This window comes from Clarias gariepinus, chromosome 13, assembly GCF_024256425.1.
Source record: "Clarias gariepinus isolate MV-2021 ecotype Netherlands chromosome 13, CGAR_prim_01v2, whole genome shotgun sequence".
NCBI lineage: Eukaryota > Metazoa > Chordata > Actinopteri > Siluriformes > Clariidae > Clarias > Clarias gariepinus.
This window is the reverse complement of record NC_071112.1, coordinates 8446463-8463303: the sequence shown is the minus strand read 5'-3', so window position 1 is coordinate 8463303 and position 16841 is coordinate 8446463. Positions and strand designations below refer to the sequence as shown.

General features: G+C 43.0%; 1 protein-coding gene across 3 annotated transcripts in view; it reads right to left on the bottom strand.

Annotated features, from left to right (window-relative positions):
- The window catches only part of arhgef10 (Rho guanine nucleotide exchange factor (GEF) 10), a 69773-nt gene that overhangs the window by 49642 nt on the left and 3290 nt on the right, over nt 1–16841 (bottom strand). For all 3 annotated transcript variants that reach the window (XM_053509632.1, XM_053509631.1, XM_053509633.1), the window contains exon 2: nt 6178–6269. In XM_053509632.1, the coding sequence (XP_053365607.1) occupies nt 6178–6214 (37 nt within the window). In that variant the 5' untranslated portion in view covers nt 6215–6269. The remainder of the gene's footprint in view (nt 1–6177; nt 6270–16841) is intronic.

Genomic DNA, 16841 nt, shown 5'->3' with positions numbered 1-16841 from the left:
CTAAACTAGATAAATCTAAACTGTTCATCCCCATCTAATCTAGATAAACCAGAACAAATTAACCCTAAACCAGAACAAATCAATCCCCACCTAATTAACCGAAAGTGGAACCGATCAAGTCCTAACTTTTTGTTTTAATATAAGGCTAAAAAAATAATGATCGCTATTTTTAACACAACAGCTTTATAGAGAGAATTAACTAGCTAAATCTGATTAACTCCTAGCTAAACTAGTCAAATTCCTACTGGTTAACTCCTAGCTAGGCTAAAGATTTGTTCAAGCTTGTAGGTCAGTTCTCTTGGTTTGGACCAAAGCATAAAATTATACAATAGTTTTGGTTTGCTAGTATGAAGCCCATTAAGACTTGTTAAAATTCTGCACAAATCATGGGGTCAGGGGTAGCTCAGTGGTTATGGTTCAGAAGGTCCCAGGTTCAAACCCCATGACCACCCAAGTTGCCACTGTTGGGCCCTTGAGCGAGGCCCTTAACCCTCAACTACTGAGATGTGTAATGAGATAAAAACTAACGTCACTCTGGATTAGGGCATCTGGCAAATGCCTAAATGTCCAGATTCAACCATCAGCGTTCAACTAAAACATCCATGTGAGTGTGAGCAAACCAGGATAGATCAACGTCTTTGTAATCTATCTAAACCAGAACAGATCAACTCCTAGCTAATGACAGAGGAAGCAATGGGACTAGTTGAAGATATTGTGAGATAGATAGATAGATGGATAGATAGATAGATAGATAGATGGATAGATAGATAGTTTATTGTTTAAGCTTTAAATTGATCCATGATCCATCTTGAAAGCGACAAACTGCATAAGAAACCCCAGAACCTAAAGCGGTGTTTTTACTCCAAGTGCAGTGACGAATGTGTCTATCCACAAGTTCCTTATTCTTAGAAACACTTGGCATGAAATTATGGTTAAGTCTCACTCCCTCCTCCATCGCTTAACGACCTGGGACTCTTTTTAAAACCATTTTCCCACACCGGTGTTTTGAGGAGGCGGATGGTCCTTGTGGAAGTGTGGAAAGACCCTTTATACCCTGTAACGTATATAATTTACTGGGTGGATCTACTGTTAGTTCCTGAGGAAAAATGTCCTCAGTAGGTAAACCAGATGTGGGATCTGAATAGCGTTCTCCGGTAAACTGCTGAGGAGCTCATAAATGAAATGCGAATGTGAAGACATTACAAACAGGTCACTTACTAAGGAACAAAAGACTGTGTGTGGTGCTGTGATAAGAATTAAGGGGTTCCTCGTATCCATGTTAACGTGTGCATTTTTATCAGTCGTTTGCATGTTAGCGCTGCTTGTATAGAAAATTAATCAACACCTTCTGACCAACCGGAATCCAGAATTCTACAGCGCTGTGAAGTGATTGGGATTACACAGGAAGATATGCTTGTTTTTGTGGAATTAAATAAAGAAATATCGGCCAAACAGAGGTGTGTGTGCAGACAGGAAACAGAAATGTCCTAACAGGAAATGGATTTGTACCGGGAACTGGGATGGGTTTCCCCAGAACAGTCCTTCTGCTAAAGGGGATTCCCAAATCACAGAGATGTTGGTAATTGTCATTTTAAACTGCACATGCAAATAACATGTTTTTTTGTTTTTTTGTTTACCAAAACTCCACAGGCACTCCGACTCTCATAGGCTACGTTTACACTGTCAGGTAAATGTGACCCAATTCCAATTTTTTGCTCATATGTGACACATACCGGATATGTTCTATGTCCGTGTAAACAGGAAAAAAACGCATGCATGATATTTCGAGATCGGTTTCAGGCCTCCTTCATATGTGGAAATAAATCAGATATAAATCAGATATTGTCGTGTAAACGGACCCCCCCTCCCCGCCCCTTTTAATGCTTATTAGCGCTAAATAAAATTAACAAATCAGTATTTGGTAAATGAAGCATATGCGCAGGCTGTAATTATGCCGTTTTTTTCTCCTCCTCCGTTTTAAGTTCACCATGGTGACGTTTCGCGAACGTTGCATATATCACAGAGCGTCAAGCATACTTCACCTTCGTCTATCTTGCGCAAAGTTTCAGATGGCATGGCGAGTGTAAACACGTGTATCGGATATGAGTCATAGTTGAAAGAAACGTGTAAACAGACGGTCAATAAAATCAGATATAGGCAACAAATCAGAATTGGGCATCGAGACCTGCAGTGTAAACGTAGCCTTAGACATCCACCAGCAGTTCATATGATGTACATCACAGCATCGTCAAATCCTGGATTGTGATTGGTCAGGAGGTGTTGGGTAGTTTTGCATAGCTGCAAATCACTCTACTATATCAATATTTACTAAAAAAAAAACGCATGGCGCTTCTTGTACAGTGGATGTCCTACGCTCTTCACACGAGGTAGTTTTATTTAACGTTTATAAAAGAAGCTGTAAAGTACGGTAAATGTAACTAGAAATAGATTGAAAGTAAATCCTCTCATTATTCTAAAATAAACAGTTGTAAATGTAAGCAAGTGAAATAAGAGGAATAGAACACCGCAGGAGATGGTGTTCTAGGAAAAGAATCAACAGTAACTCCTCCTGACATTGTTGATTGTTTTCCTAATACAGTATGTCTCTCTGTCTCTCTCTCTGGTCTTTCTCTGGTATTTCTTAAGCCCCCTTTCTCTGGCACCCCGTCTCTCTAGTCCCGCTCTATCTCTATCGTCTCTCTCTCTCTCTCTCTCTTTTAGGTCTCTCTTGGTCTTTCGCTGGTGTCTCTTTAGTCCCCTCTCTCTGATCCCTCTATCACTCTCTGAACCCCTTTCGTTCTTGTCCTGCTCCCCTCTATGTTTTGTCTCTCTCTTTCTGGTCCTGCTGTCTCCCTCTCTCTGGTCCCTCCCTCTTTCTTTTATCTCCTCCTTCTAGCACCCTCTCTCTGGTCCACCTCTTTTCCTTTTTCTCTCCCTGCTCTCAGTCTGGTGACTCTTTCTAATAGAATTCCTAACCGCACAGCCCCAAGGTGGTTTATTTGTTGCCTAGCTAACCTAATGTGTCCTCAAATCATTATGTGGCCTCTAACCGATGTGACCGCTAGACTAGTATATTATATTAAACAAACAGGAGTAAGCCAGTGTAAATGAACAAATATAACAGGACAAAAAACACACACTTCCATGCTGCTGTGTTTAGTGTTTAGAGTATTGTAACGGGACATGCACGAACGTGTAGCTACAGCAGCTGGAACGACAGGGTGCAGATAGAGCGACAACACCATCATGATAGTGAGGAAATGACCGAGCCGGAAAGGGGAGAGGGACTGGACATTAAGATTCCAGAGAGATTCCAGAGAGGCACTGTGTGACAGGCGTTCATCTCGTCATTCATCGCTACATTTCACCTTCCTGTAAAAAAGTGAGGCAGATATTTAAATGATCTAATAGACCGTAAAACTGGTGACATCATATACTGTACTATGAATATATAAACGCTATTATCTACAAGCTTCGAGAAAAATATTATACGAAGGTAGTCACACTAGACTGCAACTGATTGAATCATCTGGTCTGTGTGGTGCAATGTTTTAATTGTTCTCTCACTGTTTAAAAAGAAAAAATATATAAAAATGATAAGCACGGATTTATCATGTCATATACGACTTCGGAATATGTGTACTGGGACATCACAGGTACAGTGAAGCTTGGAAGAAGAGCATATGTGTAGTTACACAGTAGCTCTTTTATTGGATCAGACTACACTGACCGGCCTTCACTCCCAATGTGCATCAGAAGCCTTAACCACACTTTCGGTATGTTCTAACCACGGCAACCTGGGAACATCCCACAAGAGCTGCAGTTCTGCAGGTGCTTTGACCCAGTTCAATCTACCATTACCAACCATTATGTTCCTGGTCTGCAGAGGTCAGGACATACCAAAAGCGAATCAAGGAAGAAAAACCCCGACAAAAACACCCAAATGCCATCCTTATGCCATCTCAGGGAGTTTTTTTTTTTTATCAGGGACAATCTGATCATTTTGATTCGTACACATTTTCTTACATTTCATACAAAGTCCCATAATTTTCTTTTGATTCTGTAAAGCTGCTTCGCCGCAGTGACCATTGTTTAAAGAACTCACCCACTCACTCATCGTTATTACCGCTTTATCCTGTATTCAGGGTGGCGGGGAGCCTGGAGCCTATCCCAGGAGACTTAGGGCACGAGGCAGGATACACCCTGGACAGGGTGCCAATCCATCGCAGAGCTCACAGACATACACACACATTAATGGAAATTTGGGAACGCCAATAAACCTAACCTGCATGTCTTTGGACTGTGAGAGGAAACCAGAGTACCCGGAGGAAACCCAGCAGGCACGGGAAGAACATGCAAACCCCATGCACACGCAGAGACGGGAATCGAACGCGGCCGGGAATTGCACCCGGACCCTGGAGGTGCAAGGCGACAGTGCTAACTATTACACCACCGTGTCACCAGCACTTTACACATAAAACTAATAATGATACATAGAACTAATATATGATATCTAGGTGCATGGCCATGCCTCTGTTACAGCGTGCAGCTACAGTAGCACTGTTAGCTAGCACTGTTAATATGCTAACTAAGCTAATACAAGACGTAGTATGTAACGTAAATACTGTATGAGAAATATACTTTATTAAAAAAATAAGAATTAATTTTAAGGACAATTTCAAGACAAATCAAGCATACAGTATGCTCTACGAATCATATTCAGTACGCTACATGCGGACAGCAAGCGACGACCTACACGTGTGGAATTTCCAGTGAACTTTGACCCCATGTTTCCCTCCTGTGGTGTTTCAGTAATTACAGTGCACGGTGTAGTGACTGCAGCATCACACAGGACTGAACCTGACCCACTTATAAACACTGCAACACACCAGTGAGACTGAACACACAGCATACAGCCCGGGACTGGCCCAGGGGTCAGAGGTCGCGGTGAGATGAATGGTGGAATAAACAACAAGTATAGTAAGAATATGTAAGAGAGAAAGTCTGACAAATGCTGCTTGTGTGTGTGTCTGTGTGTGTGTGTGTGTGTGTGTGTGTGTGTGTGTGTGTGTTTTAGAAAGGGAGTGACTACCCCAGAGAAAAATGAAGCTGAAATGAGTAATGTTGTGTGAACATGTAAAAGTATGTGTGTGTGTGTGTGTGTGTGTGTGTGTGTGTGTGTGTGTGTGTGTGTGTGTGTGTGTTTGCACATGCATGTGTGTGCATGTGTATATTTGGGGGGTGACAAAAGATGAAGATCTTTTCATTTTCTGCAACAGTGACTCTAAAGACGAAACATCTTCTGTTCAGCAACACACACACACACACACACACACACACACACACACACACATTCTTTAGTTACCAATAAAACCATGGCAACTTTCACTAAAAAGAAAATAGAAACCTTCCATATTTAAAAGGTTGACGGTTAAAGGTCACGTCCTAATTCCTGTAGTACAGAAGGAGAAAAGTGTGGGATTCACATTAGTGCTGGAAATTTCCTCTAATGAATATTCAGTGTCAGACCTGTGTGTGTGTGTGTGTGTGTGTGTGTGTGTGTGTGTGTGTGTGTTATCACTCTACTCCACTCTCATGACCAAAGATGGAAACGTGTTAAACCCCTAAGAGACTGTTTACAATCTTACCTCCCATCTCTCTTCCTCTCTGTCCATTTCTTTGTCTCTCATTCTGTCTTCCCTCACTGGTGTCCCTCAGTCTATTTCTCTAATTCTGCATGTCTCTCTTTCTGCATCTGTCTTTTCCTGCCTCAGTCTTTGTCTTATTTATTTTCCCCAGTTTCATCCCAGTCTCCTGTCTCTCCCATTCTGGGACCCTTTGTCCATCGCTTCTTCTCTATGTCTGTCTCTTTGTCTATTTTCTCTCTTTCTATCTTTTTCCCCAATTGGTCTCGCCTTCTCCGGTTTACCTTTTCTGTCTTATTTGTCCCATTTTCTCTGTCAAAACTGATACACTCTCCGATGGTTTAAAGCCCCATGCACAGTGAGAGGAGCGTCCGCTGTAGGACTCCGTGAGGACGACTCTCTCAGTAGAGACTATAGCATTATAGCATTAATAAAAATCAGACACAGAATTCAATGGCACTGTGCCCTTAGGAGAAACTGTAAAGTCTGCTTTTGTAACCTGCATGTGATTTGTGCTCGGTGTGACTCTCACCATCAGGAGGAGGGGGAGGAAAGTCGTCCTGCTCCATGTGGAACTATTTCTTCGCACACTCGACTGGATCCAGAGAGCGCTCACACACACACCTGGGAAAGAGGGAACATAAATTAGATACTGGTAAGGATGCGTGCACACGCGCGTATATTCCCACACACACACACACACACACACGATTAACCATGTGTTCTTACTTAGATTTTTTGCTTTTTGCTTCTTCAGACTTTTTCAATGTGCAGCAGGTCAAGAAGCAAGAAACACATGTTTTGGAGTAAATAAATAAACAAAGAATTTGAAGGTTAGACGGTGTGTCCAAACTTTTGCCTGGTTTGGGCCTGTGGTTGTAATATGTTGCTGTTCCTCTGTAATGTACAGGTGGTGCTTTACACTATTCACACTTGGACACGCAGCACAGTGCCGTGTGGTAGGTGTAGTTTGTTTACAAAAACCGTAATGAAATATAAATGAAAATGTAACATAGAATTAGGGAATATTTATAAAATCATGAGACTAACACAGAATAAAGATTGAATTGGCACCCAGGGGTCGAGATAATATCGTATCGGCTGGTCCCAGGTGATCCGAGTCGCCACAAATTACATGTAAATGCTGATGTAATATTCATTCTGTTACCAACTGATATTACAGTAAGGAGGAAGCATGCACTAGTCAATATTGCTGTAGTTTTTAAAATATCCAGCATTTCATCGCAACAACTACACAACTTCATTAAAGCTCAGGTTTAAACTCCTGCGTGTAAATGGGCTGATTTGGGATTTGCTCGCCGTGGGAAACCTTGCCAGAGCTGAACAAAGCAGGGGTTACGGCTAGTGGAGCGAGTTACTGATATCTCCCTCACTGATTTCACTGATTAACTGCAATCACTCTGTCCTGACTTTTCTTACTTAAATATCAGGTTTTTCAGTGGAGTAAGTACAGCAGACCAGCGTCCTCTCGGAGTCTTATCAGGAGGGTTACAGTTACAGAGGGTACAGACTAGAGACTAGAGCTGAGAGGTTTTGGGGCATTGACATTTCTTCCATTCGATTAGATTTCTGTTTTGCCTCCACAGCTATATTTCCCGCAGGCTTTGTATTAAAGTATTAAAAAACTACTAAAGTATATAATAAACACTGAAATATTTCATACAAAGCACTAAACGTTTTATTCCTGCCAAACCTCTGCTTAGTCTACCAATAGAGCTGTACCAACACTTCGCTACTGAGTGTGTATGGGTGTGTGTATGTGTGTGTGTGTGTGTGTGTGTGTGTAAATGTGCATATAAGCTATAACATATGATATAATATCGACTGGTCGACCTTGAATTGTATAAAACCAATTCTCAAACAATTAAGACTAGTCTTTCCATTAGGACGAAAATAATGGCACCCTTTGTGTACATCTGTGGCCCTGCACTGAGCTGCATTACTGGAATATTTCCATGTTTTCAGAGGAAATCGTGTCACCCTTAAGTCACCCCAATTTTGTCATTTTTAGATCTCAGGGAGCTTTATCGGGCGTGGCTAAACATAAATGTGCAGTGAATTCACTTTAAATTATTTTAAAACTTTAAATTTAAAACTACATTATGAAAATAACACGCGCACACAATGAAACGTGGGACTTCTTAGTTCGTTTTTGGACTGCAGAAACATTTATGAAAAGAGTGATGAATGAGGATCATTGTTGAGGAAAGAACTCAGACTTTTGGGCTGTACTGTAACAAAGAGAGAGAGAGAGAGAGAGAGAGAGAGAGAGAGAGCAACAGAGCAAGAGAGAGAGAGGAAGAGAGGGAGAAGAATGAATAATGCTCTACATCGATTTTGCCCTTGCCCCCTTAGAGACAGTCCGACCGAGAGAAAAGCATTCACACACACACACACACACACACACACACACAGTAGGTGAGAGGAACTGTGATGTCATTCTACAGAACAGAAGCCTTCTTGTTGGAGCAGCTCCACCACACAAGGTCATGGGGTCAATAGGAGACAGCGTCACACTCGTCCCCACAGTCCTCACACAAGTCAATACACTCCTAATACATGCGGCGTATATACACACTCTAATAAATTAACTACACGCAGAGAAAAGAACTCTGTGTTGTGTTGCAATGGCTCTGAAATGAAACAACAAACTTTGTTATACAGTAACAGTAGAGTGAAAAAACATTGTAAAAATTAAACCAATAAGACTGTCATTTCTACAATACTATACACAAAACAAGATCCAAAACCCACCATGTTATGCTGCTAAAGGAAAAGAGTGAACTTCACAGTGGGAACAGTGACACGGCTTCATCTCACTATCTTGTCACTGATTACTTTAATGTCAAGACAGTTGAAGTCTTTTGTTGCTCACCTTGAAGTTGTCTGAGCTGCACTCTGACAGTGACTGCAAATTATTTATTAATAAAGAATGACACTACAGCAGCACTACTCCATTCAAGATAACTTAGATGCTTTCTTTGTTTGTAAATTATAATAAAAATGTTAATAGTCGCCACACAAAATATCTTGAAGTGCCCTCTAGGGTGCCTCCGCGGTGTATAATAAAGAATAATATGTCCTGGGGTCAAATGTAGAACCCTCTAGGTTCCAATAAATACGGGGAAATGAGATATGACTGGAATATGATGCCCTGTAAGCTGCAAATGTAAGGACATGTAGGAAAAACAAGGTTAAATGCCCCATAGGCAACTCTTTACACAGGAAAATAAGACACGTTATCAGGATAATAAAAAACACTGGAAAATGCGGGAAATGCAGGAAAATCAGATGCAGTGCCCCACGGGCAACACTACATGCAGAAAAAAAGTAAGTACAGTGCCCTAAAGGCTTACCATAATGAGAAGAAATGTACCTATATAATTCAGTCCTACATGCATGAAATGACAGCCAGACTCTTTGCATAAAAACAAAAGTTACAGTGCCAGTGCCCTATAGGCTCCCCACATACAGAGAAATGATGTGTAGTACCCTATAGACCTCCTTACATATAGGAAAATGAGATGCAGCACCATAAATGCTTTTCTGTATGCAGGATAAACAAGATACAGAGCCATAAATATCCCTCTACATACAGGAAAACAAAATATGGTGCCCTATAGACTCCCAAACATACATTAACAAAGCAGTATAGTTCCTTTAGGCTTCCATTTATAAAAGATAAACAAGAGGCTCCTCTACATACAGGAACATTTTTTGAGTTGTAATACCTGTTAGGGTTCTTTACATAAAGGACCCTACGTAAAGGAGGTGCAGTGCAGTATAAGCTTCTGTATGTCCAGGTAATTTAGATGCAGTGCCCTATAGGTTCCCGTATATACAGGACAATTAAATGCAGTGCCTTGTAGACTGTCCTTTATGATGCCCTGTCCTATATGCTTTGCAACGTAAAGAAAAATGAGTTGCAGTGCCCTATAGGTTCCCGTATATACAGGACAATTAAATGCAGTGCCTTGTAGACTGTCCTTTATGATGCACTGTCCCATATGCTCTGCAACATAAAGGAAAAGGAGTTGCAGTGCCCTATAGGTTCCCGTATATACAGGACAAATAAATGCAGTGGCTTTTGGACTGTCCTTTATGATGCCCTGTCCTATATGCTTTGCAACATAAATGAGATGCAGTGCCCTATAGGCTGCTCTTTATGCAGCATAAAGAAAATTCCCATGCCATAAAGATACAGCAAAATCATTGAAGAGCTCTATAGGCCCTTCTACATGTCCATATTATCCACCTTCTGTATGTAGGAGGTGCAGGTTAGTTTTCTACCCCTGCTCTGACACATCCTTTGTCTGTTCACAAATTCCCTTCATTCCTAACCATGCTCAGGTGCAACCAATCACTCATTACTCACTCGTTCTCTAAAAGGCCTCACCTTCTTTCACAGCCGCAATAGACCTCACGTTCGCTGCCACAACTTAACCTAACATAACACACACACAGGAGAACGAGTAACACCCATCCTGCCATAGCACTCCTGCATTCGGCTGGAAACGGACACTATTCAATATTTTGTTCGAAAATCCAGATGTAACTTGCGCGATGTGGACTGAACTGATGATTGATATGCAACGCTCAGGTGTGGAAATACAGCGTGTATTACATATTATTATTATTTTTTGTAATATCACCAAAGACTGCACAGGCAGGACGAAGGCAGCAGGTCCCGAGATGGTAAACACCGGGGAGACAAAGGACATTACTAAAACAGCTATTTTTACACTGGGAGAGGGTGAAATCCCAAATGTCCTGCGATGGAGACCAGCAGGAAAGGGGAAATTGAGAAAATGAAAGGGTAGGAAGAAAGAGAGAAAGAAAAACAGCTGTTTATTTAGACTACAGCCTCTTTAAAGCCTCTCAACTGTGGTGCAGTGGGTCAAACCACACTGAGCACCGAAGTGATTTGGGACGCGACCGGCAGAACAGAGTGGTTTAGTGAAGATTAAAACTAATGTACGGTTCACGTGAGTGTAAGGAGAATGTGAAAAAACATAGCGTGTAAATCCACTGTGTGTGTGTGTGTGTGTGTGTGTGTACATTCTTGTACAGAGTGGTGTAGAATTCAGCATGCTATTTTTAGCACTGCACTACATATGCACTACATGTGTAGCAGTGTCTCTCACTCAAGAGGCAACCTCTGGTTCTGAAGAATCAAGAATGAAGCCAAAACTGTGCAGTTCCTCAAATGTCAACTAGAGCATCTAAAAGCTGATGAATAATCATTGACACCCATTTTAAAATTCAGTGGAATTTCACCCTCGGATTGCAAGTAACACAGTTTGTGAGCGTTCCACAAGACAAGCAAAGATTTTTGTGGGTAATCGCCTCCCCTGCTGGGTCTGAGGAGGAAGGTTAACTGTGTAAACGGATACACTTATCTGTCGGGATTTATTTTTACTTTTTTTAAAGGTAAAATGCAGGTTAATTTGTTCTATTTTTACTTTATATTTTGTGTTAATTATTTTATTGTATTTATTTTTTGGGTTGTGGAACGAATAATTTGAGTTTCTATTATTTCTTGTAGAAAAAATTGGCTTTGGTTTATGAGTGTTTTGAAATACGAGCCCATTTCCGGAACTAATTATGCTCCTAATCCAAGGTTTTATTGTGGAAATAAACATTTTGTTTTCCATTGTTAGAATTCTCATTCATGACAACTGTACAGGGGGATGTTTTATGTAACTCATTGGTTAAAATTATATTAAGCCATAAAATTATGCCTAATTAAGGGCGTGACCAATTTGAGTACCTGCTGCAGTGCAGGTGTCAAACCACTAGCTGTCTGCTATTCACCATTTAGCTAATGAGCTAACTGCAATCTTCGTAGTTTAATTTACCGCAGGAAATGTTGGAGTTGACACGGAACGATGTGTAGCATGAGGTTGACGGAGTTCAATCAAGTGCATTTGCATATAAATTACTATTACCCACCATAGCATTTTTAGATAAGGTAAAGCTAAACTCGCTAGCCAAACAACAGCCAGGCTCTGTTCATTTCACCCATTTGCCCATTTATTGATTAACCCGGATTTAGGCGGCTCCCACAGTTAAGCTCCAAAACCGCTCTTTAGAAAGCCTAGTCGTCACAGAGGGTTTGTCCAGCTCTCATACAGGCGGCTCTCACACCAGCAACCCTTGTTTTAAGGGAGACTCCTTCATACACTGTGTGTCACCTTTTAACAAATGAACAAAGTAATTGTTGCTATTTTCCTTGTTGTGTGAGAGGCAAAACTCCGGGCTGTTCAGTTATGGAAAAACAATCTACTTTAGTTAGATAGATAGAAGAGAGGATCCAAACCAATCGAAACAAAGGAGATATCAGAAAGTTCGACTCATTTCCTGTGCTATCTTCATCACTTCCTGTTTTCCACACTAGCGGATCCCCAGCGTGCCTATCAAACACGGACGCCTTCTTCCACACACTTCAGATCTTCCTCAAACTGTGCTGTTTGGTCTCCTGCTTTACAGATCCTTAGAGACACGGCAAAATAACCACCATGACGCACAAACCCACACCCACACCTCACACCTCACACACCTCACACACACACACCTCACACCTCACACACACACCTCACACACACACACTCAATCTAGAATGAAACTGGCTGATGACAGACAGAACTGTGGCATGTCATAACAAGTTACTGAAGAAGACAGAAGTGTAACAGCAGACAGAAGGAAACACTTGTTTATGGATCGCTGCTAATGCCTGGGATTTGTTCAGGTGTGTGTAAACACAGAGCGATTCAGCGACATGTGAATAAACACTACTTTCAGTTTCCAACACACATCAGTTCAGTTAAATTTCTGTAGAACTCCAGAGAACAGAACTGTGGGATATTAGACGAATGTCTCCCTGCTCAACTGTTCTCTCTCTCTCCTCTTTTTCCTCAAGCTGTCTCTCTCCTCTCTCCTCAAACTGTCTCTCTCCCTCTCCTCTCTCTCCTCAAGCTGTCTCTCTCCTCTCTCCTCTTTTTCCTCAAGCTGTCTCTCTCCTCTCTCCTCAAACTGTCTCTCTCCCTCTCCTCTCTCTCCTCAAGCTGTCTCTCTCCTCTCTCCTCAAACTGTCTCTCTCCCTCTCCTCTCTCTCCTCAAGCTGTCTCTCTCCTCTCTCCTCAAACTGTCTCTCTCTCCTCTCTCTCCTCAAACTGTCTCTCTCCTCTCTCCTCAAACTGTCTCTCTCTTTCCTCTCTCTCCTCAAACTGTCTCTCTCCTCTCTCCTCAAACTATCTCTCTTTCTCTCCTCTCTCTCCTCGAGCTGTCTCTCTCCTCTCTCCTCAAACTGTCTCTCTCTCCTCGAGCTGTCTCTCTCCTCTCTCCTCAAACTGTCTCTCTCTCTCCTCTCTCTCCTCAAGCTGTCTCTCTACTCTCTCCTCAAACTGTCTCTCTCTCCTCTCTCTCCTCAAGCTGTCTCTCTCCTCTCTCCTCAAACTGTCTCTCTCTCCTCTCTCTCCTCAAACTGTCTCTCTCCTCTCTCCTCAAACTGTCTCTCTCTCCTCTCTCTCCTCAAACTGTCTCTCTCCTCTCTCCTCAAACTGTCTCTCTCTCTCTCCTCTCTCACCTCAAGCTGTCTCTCTCCTCTCTCCTCAAACTGTCTCTCTCTCTCTCCTCTCTCACCTCGAGCTGTCTCTCTCCTCTCTCCTCAAACTGTTTCTCTCTCTCCTCTCTCTCCTCAAGCTGTCTCTCTCCTCTCTCCTCAAGCTGTCTCTCTCTCTCTCTCCTCAAACTGTCTCTCTCTCTCCTCAAACTGTCTCTCTCTTTCCTCTCTCTCCTCAAACTGTCTCTCTCCTCAAACTATCTCTCTTTCTCTCCTCTCTCTCCTCGAGCTGTCTCTCTCTCTCCTCTCTGCTCGAGTTGTCTCTCTCTTCTCTCCTCTCTCCTCGAGCTGTCTCTCCTTCTCTCCTCTCTGCTCGAGTTGTCTCTCTCTTCTCTCCTCTCTGCTCGAGTTGTCTCTCCCATCTGTCTGCTCGAGCTGTCTCTCTCTCTCTCCTCTCTCTGCTCGAGCTGTCTCTCTTTCTCATCTCTCTGCTCGAGCTGTCTTTTTCTCCTTGAGCTGTCTCTCTTTTCTCTCTGCTAGAGCTGTCTCTCCTCTATGTCTGCTCGAGCTGTCCCTCTCTCCTCCCTCGACTCGAACTGTCTCTCTCTGCTCAAGCTGTCTCCCTCCCATCTCTCTGCTCGAGCTGTCCCTCTTTACCATCTCTCTGTCTCTTTCTCTTATCTCTGCTTAAGCTGTCTCTTTCTTTCTCTCCCGTCCTTCTGCTTGAGTTTTCTCTCTCTTTTCCATCCCTTTAGCTCAAGCTATCTCTCTCTCTCTCCTGTCTCTCTGCTCGAGCTGTCTTTCTCTCTTTCTTTATCTCTCCCATCACTCTGCTGGCTCAAGCTGTCTCTTTCTCTGGTCTCTCTGCTTAATCTATCTCTCTCCTGTCGCTCTGCTCATGCTGTCTCTCTCCTTTCTCTGTGCTCATGCAGTCTCTTTCTCCCCTCTGTCTGCTCAAGCTGTGTCTCTCTCTCCTGTCTCTCTGATGTACTGTACTTGCTGTGCCATGACCCCAGAGTCAATAAGAGCTCAAAGAGAGTGAATAGGATGACAAATGGCTGACACAAATGTCTTTCTTTCTACTTCACAAAGACTTTTTTCTTCTGGGTCTTTTTTTCCAACAGTGTACAGATATCAGGAGTTCTGTAGGCCTTCTGTAGTTCTAGTCTCTAGTCGATATTTACAGTGACACTTCTGTCTTTCTTCTGTCACATCATGCCATCTATCTATCATCTGTCCCATTGGTCTACTGTCCCACTGGCCCATTTGTCTTCTGTCATGCTGTCCTGTCTGTCTCCTGACACATTGTCCCATCTGTCTTCAGTCTTGGTATCCTTTGTGTCTTCTGTCTCCCTGACCAATCTGTCTTGTGTCCTGCTATCCCACTTGGCTCACTGTCCCCATTCTTTGTCATCTGTCCTATCTGTCTTCTGTTCAATTTGTCTTATTAGGCTGATATGCAGACAGACAGACAGACAGATAGATAGATAGATAGATAGATAGATAGATAAATATGAAGACAGACATAAAGAAAGATAGACAAGAAGAACAAACCAACAAACAGTCAAAGACAGACAACTAGACAGACAGACAGACAGGCAAAAGATGAACAGAGTGGGGCGAGAGATAGATTTAGAGAAACAGTCAGATCTCTGGTCAGACTCTCTCCTCTTCTTAGAACAATCGATGTTGGTCCTGAGCTGGCAGTAGGAACTGTAATTAGACAGGGTGTGGAAAATAAAATAATATTCTCTCCTTAAAAACTGAAGCCCGAGGCATGAGGGAGTGCCCCAGTGTACTGAGAGTAATAATCGCCCTGCACTGTACACAGTGTGTGTGTGTGTGTGTGTGTGTGTGTGTGTGTGTGCGCGCGCTTGTGTGTGGACAACTGAGCAACTTTATCACTTATTGTTTCATGCATGTTATTGTCATTAAATGTAAAGAGACACTAAGGACGTGTCCCAATTCACACCCTGTAGTCACTAAGCAGACTGCTCCAACCCCATAAAACATCAGTTCATCTTAAGGTCACGGTGGACGTGTCTCAAACCACACATCTTATTCACATAGGGGGTGACCCAAATCTCTCTCTCTCTCTCTCACACACACACACACACACACACGCTAACAGCTGGAAAATAGCTATAATGTTCATTTGAAAAAGGCTGCACTGTCTATATAGGGGACTTAAGTTGTGAGTTTGGGATGGTTTAGGATGCAGCCCTCCACACCTAGCGGATTGGATTATGCATGGAGTCAGATCACACAGGTGTGTGTGTGTGTGTGTGTATGGTTGTGTGTTGTGTGAGAAAGTAAGAGGGAAGTGTGTCTGTGTGAGAGAAAGAGAGAAATGACTGTGTTAGAGGAGTACATATATATATGTGTGTGTGTGTGTGTGTGTGTGCGTGTGTGTGAGAAAATCTCTCTCTCTCTCACTCACTCACCTTCTATACCGCTTTATCCTGTATTCAGGGTAGCGGGGACCTGGAGTCTATCCCAGGAGACTAAGGCACGAGTAAGAACTGGGTACACCCTGGACAGTGTGGAAATCTATGGCAGGGCACACACACACTCAAACACCTCACACACCCATTCACACACTAGGGGCAATTTAGGAACGTCAGTCAACCTAACCTACATGTTTTTGGACTCTGGGAGAAAACACCTGGAGGAGTACCTGGAGGAAACCCCCCAAGCACGAGGAGAACATGCAAACTCATGCACACAGAGACGGGAATCGAACCCGGACCCTGGGGGTGTAAAGCGACAGTGCTAACCACTACACCACCGTGCGCACGCCTTTGTGAGAAGTCCTGAGTTTAAATATGTAAGGTGTGTGTGTATGCATGCATGAGTGTAGGGGTTGTGTGTGTGTGTGTGTGTGTGTGTGTGTGTGTGTGTGTGTGTGTGTGCGTGCGTGTGTGTGTGTGTGTGTGTGTGTGTGTGTGTGTGTATGTATGCACGCACCTGAGAAGTTTATGTGAGGAGTATGTGTATGCACGTGTGTAGGATTTGTGTGTGTGTGTGTGTGTGTGTGTGTGTGTGTGTGTGAGAAACCCTGAGAAGTTAATTATGTGAGGAGTGAGTGTATATGAATGTGCGTGCGTGTGTAGGAGGCATGTGAGGTGTGTGTGTGTGTGTGTGTGAGATCATTGTGTTTGAGGAGTGTGAGTGTGTGTGTGTGTGTCACTGCAGTGTAAGGAGTGTGTCCTTCTAAATCCAGACTCAGCTGCATGTCAGTGTAACAGAGCGGTGTGTATGGAGCTGTGGTGTGTTGTGGGCGGAGTCACGCCAGTCAGATCAGATATTTGTTAAACAAATAAGCAGCAGTGTGAGCTGAGATCTCTGTAGTGATGTAAAGTCAGACACACACACACACAGACACACAGACACACACACACACACACACACTTCCCCTCATCTTCCTGGTCTGCCCGAGCGCGTCCCTTCCCTCCCCTGAGTCCTGAGCACTAGAGAGTGAACACTGGACAGCGGCGTCATGTAGGAAGCCCGAGGGCTGAGACAAGCATTCCCCAAATTCCTCACTGCACTCCATGACTGAGGGAATTTATCCTCCACTGAATGACTGTTCGAAAGAAAGAAAAAACAAAGAG